Below are 19,690 nucleotides of genomic sequence, written 5' to 3' on the forward strand. Positions count from 1 at the left end.
GGAAGATAACTGCAAGAGGGCAATCTTGTGGGCTTGTGAGCCAAGGGGTGCCCAGAAGGCTGCTACCTTGAGGCTCACCTTAGGTACTTGGGGATTAACACTAAGCAGAGTAAGACCTCACTTCTAGACAGGCCCGCTCTGCCTCCACCTGTTACTTGTTCAGTTTTTTTTTTTTTGCAAGGAAATTACCCACTGTCCCCTAAAAATGAAAATAGACCTCCCCACCCCAGAATCAGGATCAGGGTCCTGGGACATAGACACTGAGTCCAGCTTAGGCTTTGCCTGTCTCATTTCTAAGCAGCTCCTGTGACAGCTGCAGCTTCAAACCTGAAAAACTCACTGCTGTTTTCTTTGGCAAAATTGTTATGTCTCCTGTGAAGTAACCTGCTGCTGCCTTCCCCTGTTCTCCACCTGTGACATTCATCCAGAGTGTGTGTCCATGAGCCCTAAGTGTGGACTGGAGAAAGAGGAGAGGAAGGATTTATTTCAAAAAGCTTTCTGGGCTGAGGAAGGAGACCAAGCCTGGTGAGCAGGGCATAGATTCCCAGGATGGGAAGCTAGCTTTTGTTGTTCCAAGAGACTTGCTAGGACATGGGAAAGGGGGGAAGGGGGGGCAGAAGAAAGAGGATCGATCCCTCTTGAAGGGACTCTGACCTCTCTTTGGGGAGAGCAATCTTTTTTTTTTTAGGTTTTTGCAAGGCAAATGGGGTTAAGTGGCTTGCCCAAGGCCACACAGCTAGGTCATTATTAAGTGTCTGAGATCGCATTTGAACCCAGGTACTCCTGACTCCAAGGCCGGTGCTTTATCCACTATGCCAACTAGCCACCCCCAAGGATGAGAGCAATCTTAATACAAATGATTCTGCTTAAGCTGACCAGAGGGGCTTCAGGAAGTCTTGAGGAGGGATTAATTTCAGTTTGGGCAGTAATATTTGGGAAAGGTTTTTTGACAACTGAATAGGATGTAGGTCTTGGGGTGGGAGGCACAGTTTATCATCTTCTCCAATAAGTCACTCAAAATCTTCCTAAGGCAGGACATAATAAACCCCTTCCTCTGGCTTCTCTAGGACCAAGTCCCTCATATAGCAGATGTTCCCCAATTAGTTGCTGCTGGTAATAAATGGGCATTGGTAGGTGGACCAGAGGAGAACAGAGATCTGTCTCTTGGCTTGTTATAAAGGGTGGTGCCTCAGTGAACTGGCCATAAGGCCATGTCCCACAGGGCATGCCCCTCCTACACTGATTCTGGGGACTTGTCAGATGGCAGCGAGGGGACCTCTTGCTGTCTCCCTATCATCTTCCTCCACCTAAAAGAATTTACCCAATACATTTATTAAATGTGTGCTGAATGAATATTGGGTCTTTTATATATTGTATTTATGATTATAAACACATGAAATTTGGTGCACATATGTGACAGGAGAGGTAGTTATGTTGATTGGAAAATATAGTGTCAGACAACAATACACTCTTTAAGGTGTTTTACTTTGCATATATTTATCTCATTTGATCCTCATTGTAACCCTGTGGGGAAGGTGCTATTCTCTCCATTTGACAATTGAGGGAACTGAGGCATAGAGAAGTAAGCCCAGGCTCATACATAATGTCAGAAACAACATTCACATCTAGGTTCCCTTGACTCCACTTTTTTTTAATTGAAATTTTGTTTTGTTTTTCTGATTACATGCCTTGGCAGCTTTTCAGCATTCATCCATTTGCAAATTTATAAGTTACAATTTTTCTATCACCCTCCCTCATCTCCCTGGTGGTGAACAGTCTAGTAAAAGTTGTATGTGTACATTTGCATTTAACATATTTGCATATCAGTCTTTTTGTGTGAGAGGAATTAGAACTAAGAGGAAAGAAAGAAAACCATGAGGTAGGAAGGAAAAAATCTAAGAGAAATCTTCAAAAGTGACTGTAGTATGCATTCAGACTCCATGTTGTTTTTTCTTTGGATGTGGATGGCATTTTCCATAACGGGTCTCTCAGGGTTCTCCTTGATCTCTGAACTGCTAAGAGGAGCTACATCCACCGTAGTTGAACTCACAATATTGTTGATGTATACAATGTTCTCTTGGTTCATCTCTCTTCACTTAGCATCAGTTCATGTAATTCTTTCCATACTTCTCTAAAGTCTAACCCTCCTGAGTTCTTACTAAAACCATTAGTATGCCATAAAATTCATATACCATAACTTGTTCAGCCACTCCCTAATAATGGGCATCCCCTCAATTTCTAACTCTGTCACTACAAAAAGAGATGCTATAAATATTTTTGAACATGTGAGTCTTTTCACATTTTTAATTTTTCTTTTGGATATATAGGCGTAGTATTGAAATTGCTGTGTCAAAAGGTATGATCAGTTTTATTGCTCTTTGAACAAAGGTTCAGATTGCTCTCCAGAATGGCTGACTCAGTTCACAACTCCACCAATAGTGCATCAATATCTCAATTTTTCTACATCCTCTCGAGCACTGATTATTTTTCTTTTTTTTTTATCTTAGCCCATCTGGTGTCTTATGGTTGTTTTTATTTGCATATCTCTAATCAATAAAGATTTGGGGCATTTTTTCATATGACTGTAATTTCAGTTTCTTGATCTGAAAACTCCTGATTCAGTTCTCTGTTTTAGAAAGAAGTCCTTTATCAGAAACACTAGCTGTGAAAAATTGTTTCCCAGCTTTCTACTCACCTTTTATTTTTGGATGCATTGATTTCATTAGTGCAAAAACTTTGTAATAGTCAAAACCATTCATTTTGCAATTATAATATTCTCTCTTCTTGTTTAGTCATAGATTTCTCCCCTTTCCATAGATCCAACAGATGGAGTATTTCTTGATCTCTTAATTGTTGATTCTACTTTTCTATGCTTCACAGAGAGTTTTCAGCCGTGTCTGACTCTTTGAGACAGATCCCTTTGGGGATTTTTGATTTTTTGTGTGTGTGGTTTGCCATTCCTTTCTGCAGTCACTCCACTGATGAGAAGACTGGGGCAAACAGGGTTCCGTGACTTGTCTGGGGTCGCTCAGCTAGTAAGTGGCTGAGGCTGGACTTGCACTCAGGTCCTCTTGGTGGGCGGATCAGATCTCTGCCCACTGCGCCACCCTGCCGTCTCATGGTCCCCGAGTCACAAGTGTACCCCGGCCTCTGCCGTGACCCCCTCCCCCGGGGCTGGGTCCCTGGGGCGGCTCTGCCCCCGGCGAGCGCGCGCGCGCGCGTGTGCGTGTTGTGTGCATGTGTGTGCATGTGCATGCGTGTGTGTTGTGTGCATGCGTGTGTGTTGTGTGCGTGTGTGTGGGGGTGTGTGCGTGTGCATGTGCATGCGTGTGCCTGGGGGGCGGCGTGTGTGTGCACGCGCGGCGGCCGCGGCAGGGGGAGGGGCGGGGCGCCGGCGCGGCCGCGCGTGTCCGGGAGCCGCGGGGCGCGGGCTGGGGCCGGGCTCGGCGCGCGCGGGCGTCCGGGGGAGAGCGGCGGCGGCGGCGGCGGCGGCGGCGGCGGGCAGGGGCGCCGGAGCGCTGCCGCGGGGGCTCCGGGAGGCGCTGGCCCTGGGCGGCGGCGGGCGCAGCGGAGAGCGGCCGGGGCCGGGGCCGGGGCCGGGGCCGGGGCCGGGGCCGAGGCCGGGCCCGCCGTGCAGCCGCCCCCCGCCCGGGCAGCTCTATGGACAGGAGCTCCCTGCTGCAGCTCATCCAGGAGCAGGTGCGGGGCCGGGCGGAGCGGGCGGGCCGGGCGGAGCGGGCGGAGCGGGCGGGCCGGGCGGAGCGGGCGGGCCGGGCGGAGCGGGCGGGCCGGGCGGAGCGGGCGGGCCGGGCTTCCCGCTCGGAGCGCGGACCCCTCTCCCCTCCCCCGCCCCACGCATGCGGAGAGGTGCCCGCAGTGCCCGCAGTGCCCGCACCCGCTGACCGCGGAGGGTCCCGGCCGGGCCACGCCCTGCGCCCCCCCGGGGCCGGGGCTCCCTCCCACCCCGCGCCCCGCCCCGGCCCCAGGGCCCCCCGGGAGGGTCAGGAAGCCGGTGGGGCGGGCCGGGCAGAGTAGGTGCGCAGACCCGCAGAAGCAGGAGGGACCCCCCGAGCGGGGCGTGCAGCCCAGGTAGCGCTGACCTGAGAATTCAGACGGAGCCCGGGAACAGGGCCAGGAGGCCCCCGGAGGTAGGGGGCAGGCCTCAGCACTTCTGGGGCACTGCCCAGCCCGAGATGCCCTCGGCCGTCCCGCCGCGCTTTGGGCCTTCCCCTCCTCCCCCACCCACCCGTCCTGGGTCTTTCCCATCTCCAGCAGCTGGACCCAGAAAATACTGGCTTCATCGGCGTCGAGACCTTCACGGGCCTGGTGCACAGCCATGAACTGCCGTTGGATCCCGCCAAACTGGACATGCTGGTGGCACTGGCCCAGAGCAATGACCAAGGACAGATCTGCTACCAGGAGTTGGTAGATCTGGTCAGTGACGGGGCTCCTAGGCCTGTGATCTCAGCTCTCACGGTCCCCTGGATCTGGCTTCTGGCATGATAGTTGAACATTTAGAGAAACCTCCTTATTGTAGTTTATATGACTACTCCGATTGGGTAGTAATCCGATGAGATCTGCCCAAGAGTCAACCTTGAAAGGGGTGATTTGGTGGTGGAGGGGTTTGTTCTGGGAAACAGGCAGCAGAAGGCAAAAGTGTATCGGACATGGGTTCAGAGCTTTCTGCTACTTTTTGACTGTGGCTTGGGGTTTCCTCATCTTTTTTTTTTTTTTTTAAGTTTTCCTTTAGTTTTTTGCAAGGCCAAATGGGGTTAAGCAGTTTGCCTAAAGGCCACACGGCTAGGTAACTATTAAGTGTCTGAGGCCGGATTTGAACCCAGGCACTCCTGACTCTATCCACGGCTCTATCCACTGACTATCCAGTGCTCTATCCACTGCACCACCTAGCCATTCCTTTCCTCATCGCCTGTAACATTCTCTCTGGGTCTAAATCCTCCATCCCTCTGACTATAGGACTATTACTTGAGGACAATGGGTTCCCCTCATCCCCCTCCGGGACATCAGCCCAAGTGTATACTCAGTGTCTTTGACTGTAAGCATGAGGGCCCAAGTTGTAGATGCACGTACATATACTTGGTAACTAGTTATCTTGAATGGAAAACAAAAGTGGCGGCAATATCTAAAAATAAATCCTTATTGACTACTGGAAATCTGATCCGCAGAAAACAAAAACACATTACCCTGCCTGTCTCCCAGTTGGCCCATTGTGCTCCTGGTTTCTACAGCTGGGTACCACGGACCCTTTTCTGCTCTTCCCCGGCAGATCAGCAGCAAGCGCTCCAGTAGCTTCAAGCGGGCCATCACCAATGGGCAGCGTGCCCTGCCTCGGGATGGGCTCCTGGATGAGCCGGGCCTTGGGTTCTACAAGCGCTTTGTGCGCTATGTGGCCTATGAGATCCTACCTTGCGAGATGGACCGCCGATGGTACTTCTACCAGCACCGAACCTGCCCACCCCCAGTCTTCATGGCTACTGTTACACTCACACAGGTAACTAGACTTGCATACCCCGTTCCTGGCCCTAAACCATTTCCCATTTGCAGCCTCTGAGGATCAGACCCTAAGATCACTTATCATCCCCAGATCATCGTGTTCTTGTGTTACGGGGCTCGGCTGAATAAGTGGGTGCTGCAGACCTATCATCCCGAGTATATGAAGAGTCCTCTGGTGTACCACCCTGGCCATCGGGCCCGAGCCTGGCGATTTCTCACCTACATGTTCATGCATGTCGGGTAAGCGGGGACTGGCTTCAGTCTCTCAGGGAAGTCAATGTAGGGGCCCTCTGACATCTCCCAGTGGATTTTCCGTAAGGGTTCAGGCTGTAAATGAGAATCAGGTGAAATTATTGCTCTCTTTTGTAGAGCTGTTTAGTCCTGGGACCCAGGAAATAAATTCCTCCTTTTATTCTTTCCCAAGCCATGTGAAGTAGGCCAGGTAAGGATGAAGCCTGTTTACAGAGACTGAGGCCCAGAGAGGCGGAGGGCCTGGTCCAGGCCGTCTCACTCACTGGTTACTGGCAGGTCTCCTCCTGACTCCTTCTCTCCAAGTGGGAACGGTCTTTCCCTCCTGAATCATCTGCAGAGCAGAGGACTTAGGCAGATGTAGGTTTTCGGGGGGCCAGTAGCAATGCTGGGACCCCAGTGAGACTCAGTGGAGCGTCCTGACCCCCTGTGCTCCAGGGCTGGTTTGTAGGATTGTGGTGGACATCGGTCAATGTCCATATTACTCTGACCGGGGTCACATCCCCCCCCTTTCAGGTTGGAACAGCTGGGCTTCAATGCGCTCCTGCAGCTCATGATCGGCGTGCCCCTGGAGATGGTGCATGGGGTGCTTCGGATAGGTTTCCTTTACTTGGCAGGTGTGCTAGCAGGTGAGCTGGGGAGTGGGAAGCCACCCTCTTCTGAGCTTCTGAGAGCATGCCTTGAACCCAGATCTATTGGGACAGCCCTCTCTAAACCTACTATCCTTTCATTTCCTCCCCCCAGGTTCCCTGACAGTCTCCATCACAGACATGCGGGCCCCTGTGGTAGGGGGTTCAGGTGGTGTCTATGCCCTCTGTTCTGCCCATCTGGCCAATGTTGTCATGGTAAGGAGAGGCTCTGTCCTGGGCTGGAGGGGAGAAGCATGGGGACAGAACAAAAATCGAGCTAGTCACAGGCCTGCTCACTTGTTGACCCAAGCCATTAGGGTGGGCCCATCCAAACCCTCACCAGATGCTCCTCCTCCTTAGAATTGGGCTGGGATGCGTTGCCCCTACAAACTACTGAGGATGGTGCTGGCCCTGGTGTGCAGTGAGTACTGGCCAGCTGAGAGGGTAGAAGGGTGGGGGGAGGTGGGGAGGGGCTGAGGGAGGGCTGAATTTGGATCAGGACAGTACTTCCCTTCCCAGGTTCTCCTCTCCTTCCCCCTATGGGCAGCAGCACTAGAAGGGAGAAAGGACTACCACCCTGGGGTATTTCTCCTCTAGATGACTCCCCCCGGTCCTGAGGTATAAGCAGCCCCTGCCAGGTTGGGGGTTGCTCCGGGGTTCCCTGTCCTCACATCTTCCTTCCCCTCCTGCAGTGAGCTCCGAGGTGGGCCGAGCCGTTTGGCTCCGTTTCTCCCCACCCTTACCCGCTTCGGGTCCTCAGCCCAGCTTCATGGCCCATCTGGCTGGTGCTGTCGTGGGCATCAGCATGGGTCTGACCATCCTTCGGAGCTATGAGGAGAACCTGCAGGACCAGTGTGGCTGGTGGGTGGTGTTGCTGTCCTATGCCACCTTCCTCCTTTTTGCCATCTTCTGGAACATCTTCGCCTACGACCTGCTCGGGGCACAGGTCCTGCCTCCTCCCTAGTACCTTATGAAAGTGCCAACACCGCCACTCCGGTGCCACCATCTGCCAGGCAGCCAGGATGCGGTTATTTCTCCCTGTCAACATGAACCTGACTGAGGTGGCTCTAGTGCCCAGTCTGGTTCTCCAGTAACAAGAACATAAGGTGCCAACTACCCCCTGGATGCTGGGCTGGGCAGGCAGGTGCATGCATGTGACTGTGTGCAGGATAGTCAGGGCACGGCCCCCCTTGGCAGGACCTCCAGGTGTGGGCCTGCATGTCCACCCTCTACTGAATGTATGTTTTAAAGCTGCTTTTTCCCACCCCTGCCCCCTGTGCCCACCTGCCTGGGAAGGGCAGGGGCCCACTGCTCCCCCCAACAATTTCCCTCAGCTGGCTCTTTTCTCCCACCTCTTCCCAGTTGCTGCAGGGTCTTGAGCTCAAGGGCCTCACAAACCTTGTGCTGGTCCCAGTCTCACCCTCTTCCCCATATCCCTGCCACCAGGGAAGCCAGGGTTTGAGGCTGCCCCATGGGAGGTAAGAGGGGAAGTGCCTGAAGGCAGTTAGGGGTAGTAACCAGAGGAAAGCGTCCAGGGGAGGAGGACGGAGGCCCCTGGGCCTCAAGAGTCAAGAGCCAGCTTAATGGATTTGCTGTCTGAGCCTTTTTTGGAGTATGAATAAATATTTTACACAGCAGCTTGTGAAGCAATCTCAAAGTAGAACGACAACCTTAGCCCCTGACTGCCCCTCAATGCTGCTCGAGTGACCTCTCTCCCTTCATCCTTTCTCCAGGGGCCCTGTTGTTGGGATAGAGGCCCAGGCACACTCCACTGGGTTCTCCTTCTGCTATTTCAAGCTTTTGGTCTTTCCCAACAACTTTTCAGGCCTGTTAAGATTTCCCTCCTCGCACCTCCAAATTTAGACTCAAGTGTGAAGGCAATTAGGAAGCCGTTTACACCTCCTGCCAGAGCAGTTAGCTAAGAGCTGCCGAACCACCAGGGCCCACCCCATTCCTTCCCTGACATCCCACGGCCAAAGCAGGGCCCTACCAGCTTTTAAGCACCTACAGACTTCTCTGGTTTCTGAATTTAGGATAGCTTTAGTAGCAGGTGCTACATCTCTGGAAAACTACGTTCCTTCTGATTTTCTCTCTTCCTGGCTTTGCTCTGTGAGAATCACTGCTCAACTCAGTTAACACTATTAAACTCTGAGAGATGTGGGGATTCCCCTACACCACAAAGAGGACGAGAGAAAATGAAGCTTTTGGTCCAGGTAAGAACTGAATACAATAGGCAGAAATGATCAGAACTGCAAACATTGTTCAAGTGATTTTCCCAAGGATAATTTAGTGATGGAATTGGAGCTACACATTCCATTCCTAACACCCAGCTCCACACTAGCCTGGGAGAGGGGATCTGGGGAACTGAGATCCAGATGAGGTTGAGATGGATGACGGTGATGACCCGCTGTCCTGAGCCCTCCATGGATAGAAGTAGAAGACTAGAAGTAGATGTCAGGTTATTGGGACTTGACATATTTCTCTTGGGGTGGAGTCTGTAGATGCCCAGGATTAGTGAATACTAGCTTTTCGTTTCTTGGACGGTCTAACATCTTCAGCACTTTCCTTGGCATTGGGGGCTTCCCAACAAGAGGGGGGCAGGACTGTAGGACACAGTTTTTGGGCCAAAGTCCAGGTCCAGAGGCACATTTCTATCTGGTGAGGAGTCCACTCTGATGAAGCTTCAACTATGAGAAAAGCCCAAAGAGGAGGGAAAATGAACATGCCACTCTGGGTCTACTCAAACCACCCAAACATTTCTTCCAGGGGTCTATTACCTCAGAGGCTTGAGACTCCTTTACCTGCTTTTTAGGCTTAGCCATTCCCCGAACCCTTCTGGGAGCAAAGGGCCTAGTCAGCCCACCGGAGACTGAGATTACTATCTATGTAACCCTCTGGTTGTTAGCCCTTACCTTGATTCAGTCTCTTAGCACAGGCCTGGATCTTGTCCAGATACAGGATATAGTGTTTGAGTGTATACTGGAGCACAGGGAGGCCAGGGACAGCAGCCACTGCCTCATCTGCCATGAATGCTGTTATCTCTGGAGCACCTGCTGTCAGGATAGCTGAGGAAAAGTGTGACTAGATTATGGGAAGACAAGGGATCCTGCAGTCCAGACTCATTCATACTTTCTATGGAACCTGAATGCCACCTCCTTTTAAGTACATTCCTCTAAATCTAAGTCAGCACTTTTGCTGGAGATGATCTGCCCCCAAAAGAAGAAATCTCTTAGTAGCATAAGGTCAATTTTGACCATTGGTTAGCTGATGAAACTGGTTCTAGTTCTAGTGTTGCATGGCGGCAAGTCTCAGGGATGAGACTTGTCTGTCAGCATCAGCCATTTTAAGCTGCACTTATTGTTCTCATCCACTGAGCTTAAGCTGGAGAGGCAGACACATCCGGACTTCCCTCTTCCCCTCAGAGCATCCCACTGAGAGACCAGGAGACCCATGGTTCAGCTTGGGTCCAGAAGTTGCAAGCATCAGCTGGCTGCTGGGACCCACCCTCAGCTTCCCCCGCTTGTGTTTCCCCCCTCACCAGAGGCAGTGGCTGGTCCCACAGCCTTGAGCTTGCTCAGCTCCGTGATGGCAGCTTCCACATTGGGCAGTAGGGAGAAGGCTGCTGCAGTGCACCGCGTTACCAGCTCCTCCGGGTTGGTGGCTACCAAATGCTGCAGTCTTGGTCTGAACTTGCCCCTCTAAGTACGTGTGGGGGAGGGCAGGGGCAAGGTGAGAACAAACAATTGGATTCTTAATGACCTCTGTTTACCCCTCACAAACTAGTCCAGGTCTGTTACACTTAGTGGCAGAACTAGAATTCATGACCGGGTCTTCTGACTGCAGGTGCTAGTTCAATTTATATAATCTAATTTCTTCTTAGAACCAAGTTTTCTTTCAGTGGCAATACTTTCTATTCTCCATCAGTTTCCAGGATGCAACCCCTACCCCCACTTCAACACGGGGACGTGAACGGGAAAGGTTTGACAAACCTTAAGGCAACGAGCCAAACAGTCTGGAAACAAGTCTCGGGGGTTTGATTTCGCTGGGGTGGGGCCCTGGTAATAAATCAGACACTCAGCGGGCCTTTGGACAGGTTTGCCTCTCCTCCCGTCATCCCTGAGGCCCCTCTGGCACCTACATTATTTCCAGCACTCTCGGGGAGGAGCTAGTTTCTAGACCCCAAGAGTGACCCGCCGGCCGCCGGACGGACATCATTCAAGTTACAAATGGAGCGTCTGCTAGGAGGCTCGGTGGGCGCCGTTCCTGCCCTCGGAGGCCACGCATACGTGTGTGATGTGTGTAGCCGGACGGACACGTATGTGGGGAAGGGCAGAGCAGGACAGGCGCAGAACGGACAAGGCAGTTTAATCGCAGGAAAGGGCTGCGCGGAGTCTGCGGAGCGGCCGGGCCGGGCCTCGGGGCTCGGGGCTCGGGGCTCGCGGCTCCAGCTCTGCGCCCGCCCGGCCGGGGAGAGCTTACCGCCAGCTTCCACGCCATCAGCTTCACCAGCTCGTCCCGAGTGAGGTGCTTCTCCCTCCTCTCTCTCAGCGCAGCCGGGAGCTCCTGCTGGTACCTGGAACAGGCAGGGCGGGCATGGGGGCGGCGCCGGGCCCGCCCCCCGGGCCTCCCCTGGCAGGCGCCGGGGCCCTTCCACGCGCGCCCCCCCACGGGGCACGCGGGCCGGGCGGGGCTCACCACGCGTCCAGGGCGCCGAGGTTCCGGGCCTCGCCCGCCTTGGCCCGGACCACTTCCGGGTAGCCGGCCAGGACGGCCCTCCAGGTGCGGGGGTCGCGGCAGTCGTACAGCCCCCGGCTCGGGCCCATGGCGGGGAGAGGGCAGCGCCAGCCCGGGAACGGAAGCTCGCGGGGCGGCCCCGCCCCTTCCGGCTCTGTCCACTCGCGTCCCGGGGGGCGGGCACTCCCGGAGGCCCCGCCCCCAGCCCGGGTCCCGCGCTCCGGAGCCCGGCGGCTGCGCTTTCTCCCGCCTCCTTCCTGCTCCCGCTGGCCCCGCCCCCTCGCGCCTGCGCGCCGCCTCCCCCGGAGGCCCGGCCTCTCCCGGCGTCCGCCGTCACAGGCTCCCGCCTCCCCTTCCGGCTCCGCCCCCCTCTTCCGTCCCACCCCCGAGGGCTCCCCAGGCCGGAACTTCCGGTTGGGTGACGGCGCTGGGGCTCCGCAGGGAAGAATTCGGGGCATCTGGAGCCCGGAGCTCGGAGCCGCGGGCTCTCCGCCGACGGCATCGCCCGGGGCCAGGCCGGGCTCGGACCCGAGTCGGGCGGCTGGGGCCGGGGGCCGCGATCGGATCACGGGGCCGGGCCGGGGTAGAGGCCGAGGCCGGGGCCGGGCCGGAGCCATGAAGGGGAAAGAAGAAAAGGAGGGCGGCGGCGGCGGCGGGGCCCGCCTGGGCTCGGGGGGCGGGGGCGCGGGCAGCCCCGAGAAGAGCCCCAGCGCCCAGGAGCTGAAGGAGCAGGGGAACCGGCTGTTCGTGGGCCGCAAGTACCCGGAGGCCGCGGCCTGCTACAGCAAAGCCATCGTGAGTGCGGCGGGCGGGGCCCCGGGCCGGGCGGCCGGGGTGGGGCCGCGGGAGCCGGGGGAGCGGGTGGGCCGGGGGAGCCGCGGGAGCCGGGGAGCCGGGGGAGCGGGTGGGCCGGGGGAGCCGGGGGAGCCGCGGGAGCGGGTGGGCCGGGGGAGCCGCGGGAGCCGGGGGAGCCGGGGGAACCGCGGGAGCCGGGGGTGCCGGTGGGCCGGGGGAGCCGGGGACCGGGGAGCCGCGGGAGCCGGGGGAGTCGCGGGAGCCGGGTGGAGCCGGGGGAGCCGGTGCCCCTCGCAGCCCCGGAGCCGCGCCCTGGCAGCGCCCGCGAGTCGCCTCTGGGGCTGCGGCTGCGGCTTCTCAAGGCCCGAGGAGCCTCGGCGCAAAGTGGGGCAACTGAGGGTTGTTTTCCGAGTTGGCCTTTTTTTTAAAATTTTTCTTTTTTTGCACGGCAAGGGGGTCGAGTGACAGCCCAAGGCCACGCAGCTAGGCAGTTACTAAGTGTCTGAGGCCGGACTTGAACTCAGGTCCTCCTGACTCCAGGGCTGGTGCTCTATCCACTGCGCCACCTAGCCACCCCGTGTAGTTGCTTTTTAACAAGTGTTTTATGCGCTGGAAAAAACTAAAAAAGCATTTATTGAATCGCAGAACTTTGTTCTAGTGCTGCGGAGGAGTAAATATCAGGGCAGGGTTCCAGTCCTGAAGGATTCTGAACTTGTTTGCTTCCAGAATATGCCATTTTGGAATTCATGTGATAAAGGGATGGAGAAAGGGGCCGGCTCATATTTTCCAGGGTCTCGCTGGCCACTTCCCCTGAATCCTTTAGGCTTGGAGAGCCAGTGGCCCCCAAGCCTTCAGCTCAGGTGGCTGGTTTCAGTGAGTCAGAACAGTCTTTGAGTAGAGGAGGGAAAAATGGGGAATAGGGTGTTAAAGAATAGGGCAAAGGAGGATCTAAAAGGACAAAACAGGAGGAGGAATCTAGAAAGGATTTTCTCTAGGGAGAAAAAAGAATCCCAAGGGTTCTGTACTGTTTGAGGTTGCAGGAAGAGTAGCCTAGTGGTCACAGGAGTCTCAGCTGAGTCTCACCAATGAAAGCCTGCTCTCTGAAGCTCCAGCAAAGGAATAACTTCTAAAATATCTCTATGATTTTGACAGGTAGTTGAGGCTTTAGGGTTTCCTGGAAAGAATGTTTTGCCACTTACTATCTGTATGACTATCGGCAAGCCTGTCACTTCATCTAAAATCCCCTTTCCAGCTCTGAGACTCAGTTTCTTCCTATGTAAAAGAAAGGAATGCAAAATTACCTTTTAAAGTTCTTCCTGATTCTAAATTTAAAGAGAAGGAATGTGTGAGGTGGGGCATTTGGTGATTCAGGCTGTTGAGCTACTTAGCTGATGGGGCTTTCTATTTATCTCTATTTACCTTAATGTAGCACCTGTACTTGTCACCTGCCTGGCTTCCTGAACATGCTTTACAGGACTGTGAAGGTAGCTTAATGACCTACTTGACTCATGGGTGAACTTGAGTTTAGGAAGAGGCCCATTCACAAACCAAGGCCTCTGAAAAGCTGAGAGGAGTAGAGACTTCACTTGAGAGCAGACTGCCAGGTATCACCCAGGGAGATCTAGAAAACCTAGCCAGGACTAAAGGTGGGTTTCTAGGAAAGGTGGGTTTCAGGTGACTCTCTAAATGCTTCATAATTGACAGCCCCATAATACCCATTTTTTTCCTGCAGTGAACTCTTAAGAACCAAATCTCCTTTCCTGTAAAATAAGTAAATTCCATGTCTTTCATCTTGTCTGATTCAGACTTCGATGGAAGAAAGAGTTTAGAAGGCAGGGCTGAGCCAGGCAGATAACAAATTTCACATCCCTTGCACTTTGAATAGGGTCTTCTTTCCATTGTCCTTGACCAATAGAAGGGTTCTGTGGGCTTTTGGGGTTCCCATCCCATTTTGCTCTTCCCTGTTTCAAGAGCCCCACTGTTTCTGAGCTGTACAGCTAAGAGAAGCTGGCTGGAAGAATTGTAAGGCAGAGAACAGAGATAGGGCACAGCCTTGGAAGAGAACAGACTTCCTCCACTCCCCTCCCCTTGTCACCTCCAGTATCACAAGGCTCACACAGTAGTCATCCCGATCAACTCCATTTTCTCAGTTTAGTTCTTGTGACCTTGTTCCAGGAGCCAGTAGCTTGAGCTCTTTGCCTCTTCATAATAATAACCAGTGAAGAGTTACATTGCCCAGATCTTGTCTTCAGGCTTCCCTAATTGATGGCTACTGAGACATGCTTACTTCATTCAGCTCATTCATTATGGATCCCCACTGGTGGGTGGGTGTGACACCACTAAGGTCCAGTTATTGGCTCAGACATTCCAGTATTGTCAGAGTGCATCTCACCTGCCTTTCCTGATCAGACATAGCTTGAGAAGATAAAGGGTGTGATGCCCAAGAACCTGGGATTAGGGCAGCTGATGAGCTAGGGAGTCAGAAAACATGGACTTGAATCTCAGTAACATCTCAGCTTTCCATGAAATTTTTTATAGTGGTTTTTAAGGGGGAAGAGGAAGACGCTTCTTTTCTGCCCTGAGTGAATTGAGAAGCCAGGCTAAGATTTCTAAAAAAACTTTTAAAGGTCTGCTGTCCCACTTTCCCCTACCCAGACCCGAAATCCCCTTGTGGCTGTTTATTATACCAACCGGGCACTGTGCTATCTGAAGATGCAGCAGCACGACAAGGCGCTGGCCGACTGCAAACATGCTCTGGAGCTGGATGGTCAGTCAGTGAAAGCCCATTTCTTTCTGGGTCAGTGCCAGCTGGAGATGGAGAACTATGACGAAGCCATTGCCAACCTGCAGAGAGGTGAGCCAGGCCCACCGGGCTGTAAGGACTCTTGACAAGAGCCCCAGGCCCCTCTCCCCAGGGCCCACTCTCCTGGAGTCCAAGCAAGGTCTTGTGCCCAGTAGCATCCACCCTCTCCCACAGCCTACAATCTTGCCAAGGAGCAGCGGCTGAACTTTGGGGACGACATCCCAAGTGCACTGCGCATTGCCAAGAAGAAGCGTTGGAACAGCATCGAGGAACGGCGTATTCACCAGGAAAATGAACTTCACGCCTATCTCACCAAGCTCATCATGGCAGAGAGAGAGAGGTGAGGGGGTCAGGAAGGGTCCGACTACAATAGGACTCCAAGCCTTCCAAGCAGGGATCAGGGGAAAACAAAGTTTTAGGACAGACCACCCTCACTTTCCCCCAGGCTGAATCAGCCCAGGTATGAGTGTAAAACACTTTTATGGGGGCACAGGGGGATTGGTCTGGGCCTGATAGGAGTTCTCCCTATAAGAGACTCCCTCCAGAGACTGGTCTGTGACTGGAGCCTCCGAGTGACCTGGGGCCCCTACCTTGTTGAGTGACTGTGGTCATGGCCCTAGTGGGTATGTGAGGCAGGTCTCCTTGGTTCTCTGCACTGGCATTACAAAAATGAAATAAGAAACGGTTCTTGGTCAAGGAGCATACACTCTTAAGAGGAGGATAGAGCATGGCATCTAGACAGCTTTATGTCAGGGGAGATCTGAGTTTGAGAAAAAATGGCATGTCTGAGGAGGAGAATATTAGGGAAGGCCCAGAGAAATGTTGTGTCCCAAGTAGATGGAGGGAGCCTGGAGCAGATATGGATCTGGTGGGAACCATACAAGTTAGTAACTGAGAAAATAGAGGCAAAGTGGAATCGGTTCAGATATTTGCGAGTACCACTACCCCCTACTCTGGCATCAGTCTTGGACATGATGCCACTTGGGATAGTTTGAATTTCAGGCTGGTTGTTTCTACTGTCGGGGTAAAGCTTAAGATGGAGTTATGGTGACAGAGCTCTGGACTGATCCCTCTTCAGGGGTGTGGCAGAAACTAAATGCTTCAAGGGTTTGGAGAAAGTGGATGAGGCCTGTGGCTCCAAGTGACCTGGGAAGATAGCCTGGGGGAGTAGTTATTCTGTGTGGGCCGACTTTGGCTCACCCACTGGAGGACCCTGTCATTTTGTCTTGTATTTCCTGCAGCGTAGCAGAGCACAGGGCTGGACACACAAAATAGGTGCTCAGTAAAGGCTTGTTGATGGATTACTTCCTTGGCCTCCCCAGGGAGCTGGAGGAGTGTCAGCGGAGCCAAGAGGAAGAGAATGGAGATGAAAACCGGAACCGTGCCCAGCAGGCCAGCATCGAAGCCAAACACGTGAGCCTGTCCTGCCAGCCTATCCTTGCCCTGTGTATCTAGACCTAATGGCAAGAAGGGGAGATCGAGATAGCACAACTGTCCTGCCCAGGTGGAGGTCCGCTATTGACAGCAGCTGGGATGACAGGCACGCCTAGGCTCTGTGGTATGGAACAGAGCCCAGACCCTGGGAAGGAAATTCAAGACCCATGTGCCTTCCCTTCCCTAGTCATTAAACCCAGGTTTACTTTGTATGTGGGTCCAGTGCTGTAGGCATGGGTGGCTGGGCACTTGTGTCTATGGGCAGGACTTCCAGTGAAGCGGGTGCTTTCCTTTTCAGGACAAGTACTTGGCAGATATGGATGAGCTTTTCTCTCAGGTGGATGAGAAGAGAAAGGTAAAGACAGACTCCCAGCCCTTTGTCACTTTGGTCGCCTTCCCATATGCTCTGCTTCCTTGAGCTTCCTGATACTGGGGGGGTGGGGGGCGGACCAGACCAGGATTACTGCCCGAGGAGGCAACAGCCCAAGCTGAAGGACCCCCACCCTGAGCTCTTCTCTTTTCTTCCTGTGGTAGAAGCGAGACATCCCAGACTATTTGTGTGGGAAGATCAGTTTTGAACTGATGCGGGAGCCATGCATCACCCCCAGTGGCATCACATATGACAGAAAAGATATTGAGGAGCATCTGCAGGTAAGGAGCTGCCAGCAAGGCTGGCTTCCCTGGGCACTGCTTAGAACCTAGTCATGGGTGGCTCCTTAGTACAGCCACCGTCTTGCATGTGTTTTTCTCTGTCTCCAGCGAGTGGGCCACTTTGACCCTGTGACCAGAAGTCCCCTGACCCAGGAGCAACTCATCCCCAACCTGGCTATGAAAGAAGTGATTGATGCCTTCATTTCTGAGAATGGCTGGGTAGAAGATTACTGAAGCATTGGTCTCTTCCTTGGAGCCCCTGTCCCCCAGGGCCAACAACATGCCTTACTGTCCATCTGGTCTATCTCTTACCCTGACCTGCCTGCTGGGGACTGAGCCAGCCTCCCTTCTCTGTACTGCCTGTGGACTGGGGACCTTGGACTGGGCTTTGGGGGCTTGCTGGAGTTGTAGAGGGCAAGACTTTAACCTGGCACTGGTCAGGTTCCTGTTGTGGAGGATGGATAGAGCATGAGTTCTAGCACCTACCTTCCACTTCCTTTTCCCTATATATCTAATTGGTGTTTATTCCCTCCTTTCTCATTTAACAGCCATTACCTGTTCTGAGCCATGGCCCTGGGGGAGGGCTCTCCCTGGCTCCTCTTAGCCTGTTCTGCACTGTCTGAAGGGGCTGGAATAGGAATGGACTGAAAGAAGCTCTGTGGAGGGTAATAAAATCTGTGAGCAATATGCCTTTGAGCTGGTGTGAGCCCTGAAGGGGCTGGGCCAGGCAAAGAAGAGACAAGGGCCTACAGCCAGCCTTCTTTCCTCTCACTTGACACCCTCTGAACAGATTTCTTCTTCTTGGTCTGAAACCCCATGGGACATGTGCTTACCTCTTCCCCCTTCACTTCATGCCGATTTGTCTTCCAGCCCTAATCAAGAGGGCAGAAAGTGGTTGTCACAGAGACACAAGGCAACGGAGCCAGCACCATTACTTCATTATAGGGAAATTGTGGCAATAAAGTAACAGTACTTGGAGATGGAGGGTGGCAGTGGGTCAGCCTCAGACTGGAAAAATGCTGCCGCCTCTAGCCCAAAAACGTGGAGATGAAGACACTGGTGTCCAGGTTCAGGGTGGCGTGCCACCAACGGTCAGGGAAGTACAGCACCTGGAGATGGGATGAAACTTAGCACAGGCCTTTTCTTCTTCCTACACCCCCAATAAAGTGATCCCCTCTGACCTCGCCAGCCCGGACAGTACACTGTAGAGGCCGTTCCGTGACGGGGAGCGTCGGGTATGTGTCTCGTAGCCAGGCCAAGGTGGTTTTGTTGGGGTGAAAATCGGGCCTCTTCTCTGGGGGATACAAGAACCAGCGCTGTTGCAGATGGGGAAGGAGGATTTGGTCAGAACTGGGTGACTTCTCTGTTAATAGACTTCCATTTCTTTGGGAGACTTTCCCGCCTCACCTTCCGTCCAAAGATCACCTCCGAGTAGCCTGGCCCGTGCCAGTGGAAGGGCACTCCTGAGCCGATACCTGTGGGGAAGGGCTCATGAGCAGGTGTGCGCTCCCAGCAGCTCCCGCCCCGGGGGGACACTGACCCGCGATCCCGAAGCTGTAAGCCGCCGTGGTGCCCAGCAGCCGGAAGGGAGGCGGGGAGTAGTGCCGGAGCAGCCTGCCCCACTCGGTGAAGTTGTTGTCCCCGAAGAAGTAGAGCGTGTCTGCGGGGGAAAGGAAGCTGCAGGGGCGCCAGCGCGGCGGGCCGGGGCCGGGGCCGGGGCCGGGGGCCGGGGGGGGGCCGGGGCCGGGGGCCGGGACTCACCGTTCCCCAGCGAGCGCGGGTCTTGGGGCCGCAGCAGCTGCTCCACGTAGTCTTGGAACGGGAGGTCCACTGCGGGCCAGAGGAGGGGCGTCAGGGCGGCCGGGGCCGGGGCCGGGGCTGGGGCTGGGCGGGCTGGCGGGGCCGGGGCCGGGGCCGGGGCGGGCGCGGCGGCCCGGCTCACCTTTGTGGTAAGAGTGCGTGTTGGCCGTGCTCAGGCGGATCCTCGCGGCCCCGAACTCCGCCAGCAGCTTCTCTCTGGAGCACAGGTCCCGGAACAGCTGGGGGGGCAGGGCTCTCAGGGCCCACGCGCGTGCCCGGCCCCCCGCGGGTGTGCCCGCCCTCCCGAGGCGGCCGGGCGGGGCCGGGCCCTACTTACCGAGTTGTTGGTGAGTCTTTGGAGGATCACGGGCCTGGAGAAGGCGTACCTGCGGGCAGGGCCGGAGGTCACGGGCGCCCGCGCCACCCCGCCCCTGCCCCGGGCCCCGGGCGCCCGCCCCCCACATACTGGCGGATGAAGTCCGCGTAGGTCAGCTCGGCTCTCCTGTCCACGGTGCACGGCTCCTCCTCCTCCGGGGCCGGCCGGCCGCTGGGGTCCCTGCGGGGGCGCAGCCGAGGGGGGTCTCTAGACCGGGGGTGGGGGGTCGCCGGGCTCCCGCTCGGCCCCGGCCCGCCGGCCCGCCCCTCGGCTTCCTCCCCGAGCCCAGCCCGCGGGGACCCCGCAGTGCGCTCTGGAGAGTCGCCTCCAAACTGGCGCCCGCTGCCCCCGGGGCCCCCGGGCCGCCCGCCCGCGTGCTCACCAGCCTCCGCGCACGGAGGTCCCGCCCGCGGGCCGGGCCAGGGCCGCCAGCGCCAGGATCAGGAGCCGCATCCCGAGGACTGCGGGGGCCCGGCCCCGCCGCAAAGCTCCGCGCGGCATCGCGGCCCCGAGGACTACAGCCCCCAGAAGGCTCCGCGCGCGGGAGGCCCCGCCCCTTTCCCGTGATCCTCTCCCGCACTCGGCCCCGCCCACCGGCGCCCGCCCAGCCCGGCCCCACCCTTTCCCGTCCTTCCAAACCGGGCCTGGGCCCCGCCCCGCCATGCCGGCCCCGGCCCCGGCCCCGGCCCCGGCCCCGGCCCCGGCCCC

At 55.6% G+C, this 19,690-nt stretch overlaps 4 protein-coding genes across 6 annotated transcripts; 2 read left to right on the forward strand and 2 right to left on the reverse strand.

Annotated features, from left to right (window-relative positions):
- The first annotated feature begins 3,599 nt into the window (after window positions 1-3,599).
- Window positions 3,600-8,100, forward strand: RHBDL1 (rhomboid like 1). Its single transcript, XM_074197076.1, has 8 exons — window positions 3,600-3,699; window positions 4,273-4,434; window positions 5,285-5,509; window positions 5,603-5,751; window positions 6,277-6,389; window positions 6,505-6,605; window positions 6,750-6,810; window positions 7,082-8,100. Exons 1-8 carry the CDS (start codon window positions 3,661-3,663, stop codon window positions 7,351-7,353), a joined length of 1,122 nt encoding a protein of 373 aa, XP_074053177.1. The 5' UTR covers window positions 3,600-3,660; the 3' UTR covers window positions 7,354-8,100.
- A 529-nt stretch (window positions 8,101-8,629) lies between these two features.
- On the reverse strand, window positions 8,630-11,299 carry LOC141495582 (uncharacterized). Its single transcript, XM_074197081.1, has 5 exons — window positions 11,085-11,299; window positions 10,869-10,962; window positions 9,928-10,087; window positions 9,302-9,454; window positions 8,630-9,076 (listed from the first exon to the last, which is right to left on the reverse strand). Exons 1-5 carry the CDS (start codon window positions 11,210-11,212, stop codon window positions 8,901-8,903), a joined length of 711 nt encoding a protein of 236 aa, XP_074053182.1. The 5' UTR covers window positions 11,213-11,299; the 3' UTR covers window positions 8,630-8,900.
- A 211-nt stretch (window positions 11,300-11,510) lies between these two features.
- On the forward strand, window positions 11,511-18,377 carry STUB1 (STIP1 homology and U-box containing protein 1). The gene is made up of 7 exons (XM_074197077.1): window positions 11,511-11,918; window positions 14,574-14,772; window positions 14,896-15,061; window positions 16,044-16,134; window positions 16,454-16,510; window positions 16,690-16,806; window positions 16,915-18,377. Exons 1-7 carry the CDS (start codon window positions 11,739-11,741, stop codon window positions 17,038-17,040), a joined length of 936 nt encoding a protein of 311 aa, XP_074053178.1. The 5' UTR covers window positions 11,511-11,738; the 3' UTR covers window positions 17,041-18,377.
- On the reverse strand, window positions 17,728-19,496 carry JMJD8 (jumonji domain containing 8). Of its 3 annotated transcripts, none has more exons than XM_074197079.1 (9): window positions 19,365-19,496; window positions 19,073-19,162; window positions 18,944-18,992; window positions 18,749-18,845; window positions 18,568-18,636; window positions 18,347-18,466; window positions 18,214-18,281; window positions 17,988-18,100; window positions 17,728-17,915 (listed from the first exon to the last, which is right to left on the reverse strand). In XM_074197079.1, exons 1-9 carry the CDS (start codon window positions 19,481-19,483, stop codon window positions 17,876-17,878), a joined length of 765 nt encoding a protein of 254 aa, XP_074053180.1. In that variant the 5' UTR covers window positions 19,484-19,496; the 3' UTR covers window positions 17,728-17,875. The 3 variants fall into 3 exon arrangements, with proteins under 3 accessions (XP_074053180.1, XP_074053179.1, XP_074053181.1); XM_074197078.1 differs by having other exon boundaries at window positions 17,988-18,122; XM_074197080.1 differs by lacking the exon at window positions 18,347-18,466 and having other exon boundaries at window positions 17,988-18,122.
- Between the last annotated feature and the right edge of the window lie 194 nt (window positions 19,497-19,690).

This window comes from Macrotis lagotis, chromosome 8, assembly GCF_037893015.1.
Source record: "Macrotis lagotis isolate mMagLag1 chromosome 8, bilby.v1.9.chrom.fasta, whole genome shotgun sequence".
NCBI lineage: Eukaryota > Metazoa > Chordata > Mammalia > Peramelemorphia > Peramelidae > Macrotis > Macrotis lagotis.

Bases quoted from the DNA above. Each gene is read 5' to 3' on its own strand.
- RHBDL1 (XM_074197076.1), top strand. From the start codon at position 3,661: ATGGACAGGAGCTCCCTGCTGCAGCTCATCCAGGAGCAG. The intron at 6,390-6,504 runs GTGAGCTGGGGA...TCCTCCCCCCAG, and splicing joins CTTGGCAGGTGTGCTAGCAG to GTTCCCTGACAGTCTCCATC. The intron at 6,606-6,749 runs GTAAGGAGAGGC...CCTCCTCCTTAG, and splicing joins ATCTGGCCAATGTTGTCATG to AATTGGGCTGGGATGCGTTG.
- LOC141495582 (XM_074197081.1), bottom strand. From the start codon at position 11,212: ATGGGCCCGAGCCGGGGGCTGTACGACTGCCGCGACCCCCGCACCTGG. The intron at 10,963-11,084 runs GTGAGCCCCGCC...TGCCTGTTCCAG, and splicing joins CTCGGCGCCCTGGACGCGTG to GTACCAGCAGGAGCTCCCGG. The intron at 9,077-9,301 runs GTAAGGGCTAAC...CTTTTCTCATAG, and splicing joins TGCTAAGAGACTGAATCAAG to TTGAAGCTTCATCAGAGTGG.
- STUB1 (XM_074197077.1), top strand. From the start codon at position 11,739: ATGAAGGGGAAAGAAGAAAAGGAGGGCGGCGGCGGCGGCGGGGCCCGC. The intron at 16,135-16,453 runs GTGAGCCTGTCC...TTTCCTTTTCAG, and splicing joins CCAGCATCGAAGCCAAACAC to GACAAGTACTTGGCAGATAT. The intron at 16,807-16,914 runs GTAAGGAGCTGC...CTCTGTCTCCAG, and splicing joins ATATTGAGGAGCATCTGCAG to CGAGTGGGCCACTTTGACCC.
- JMJD8 (XM_074197078.1), bottom strand. From the start codon at position 19,483: ATGCCGCGCGGAGCTTTGCGGCGGGGCCGGGCCCCCGCAGTCCTCGGG. The intron at 18,993-19,072 runs GTATGTGGGGGG...CCCTGCCCGCAG, and splicing joins TACGCGGACTTCATCCGCCA to GTACGCCTTCTCCAGGCCCG. The intron at 18,637-18,748 runs GTGAGCCGGGCC...TCTGGCCCGCAG, and splicing joins CACGCACTCTTACCACAAAG to TGGACCTCCCGTTCCAAGAC.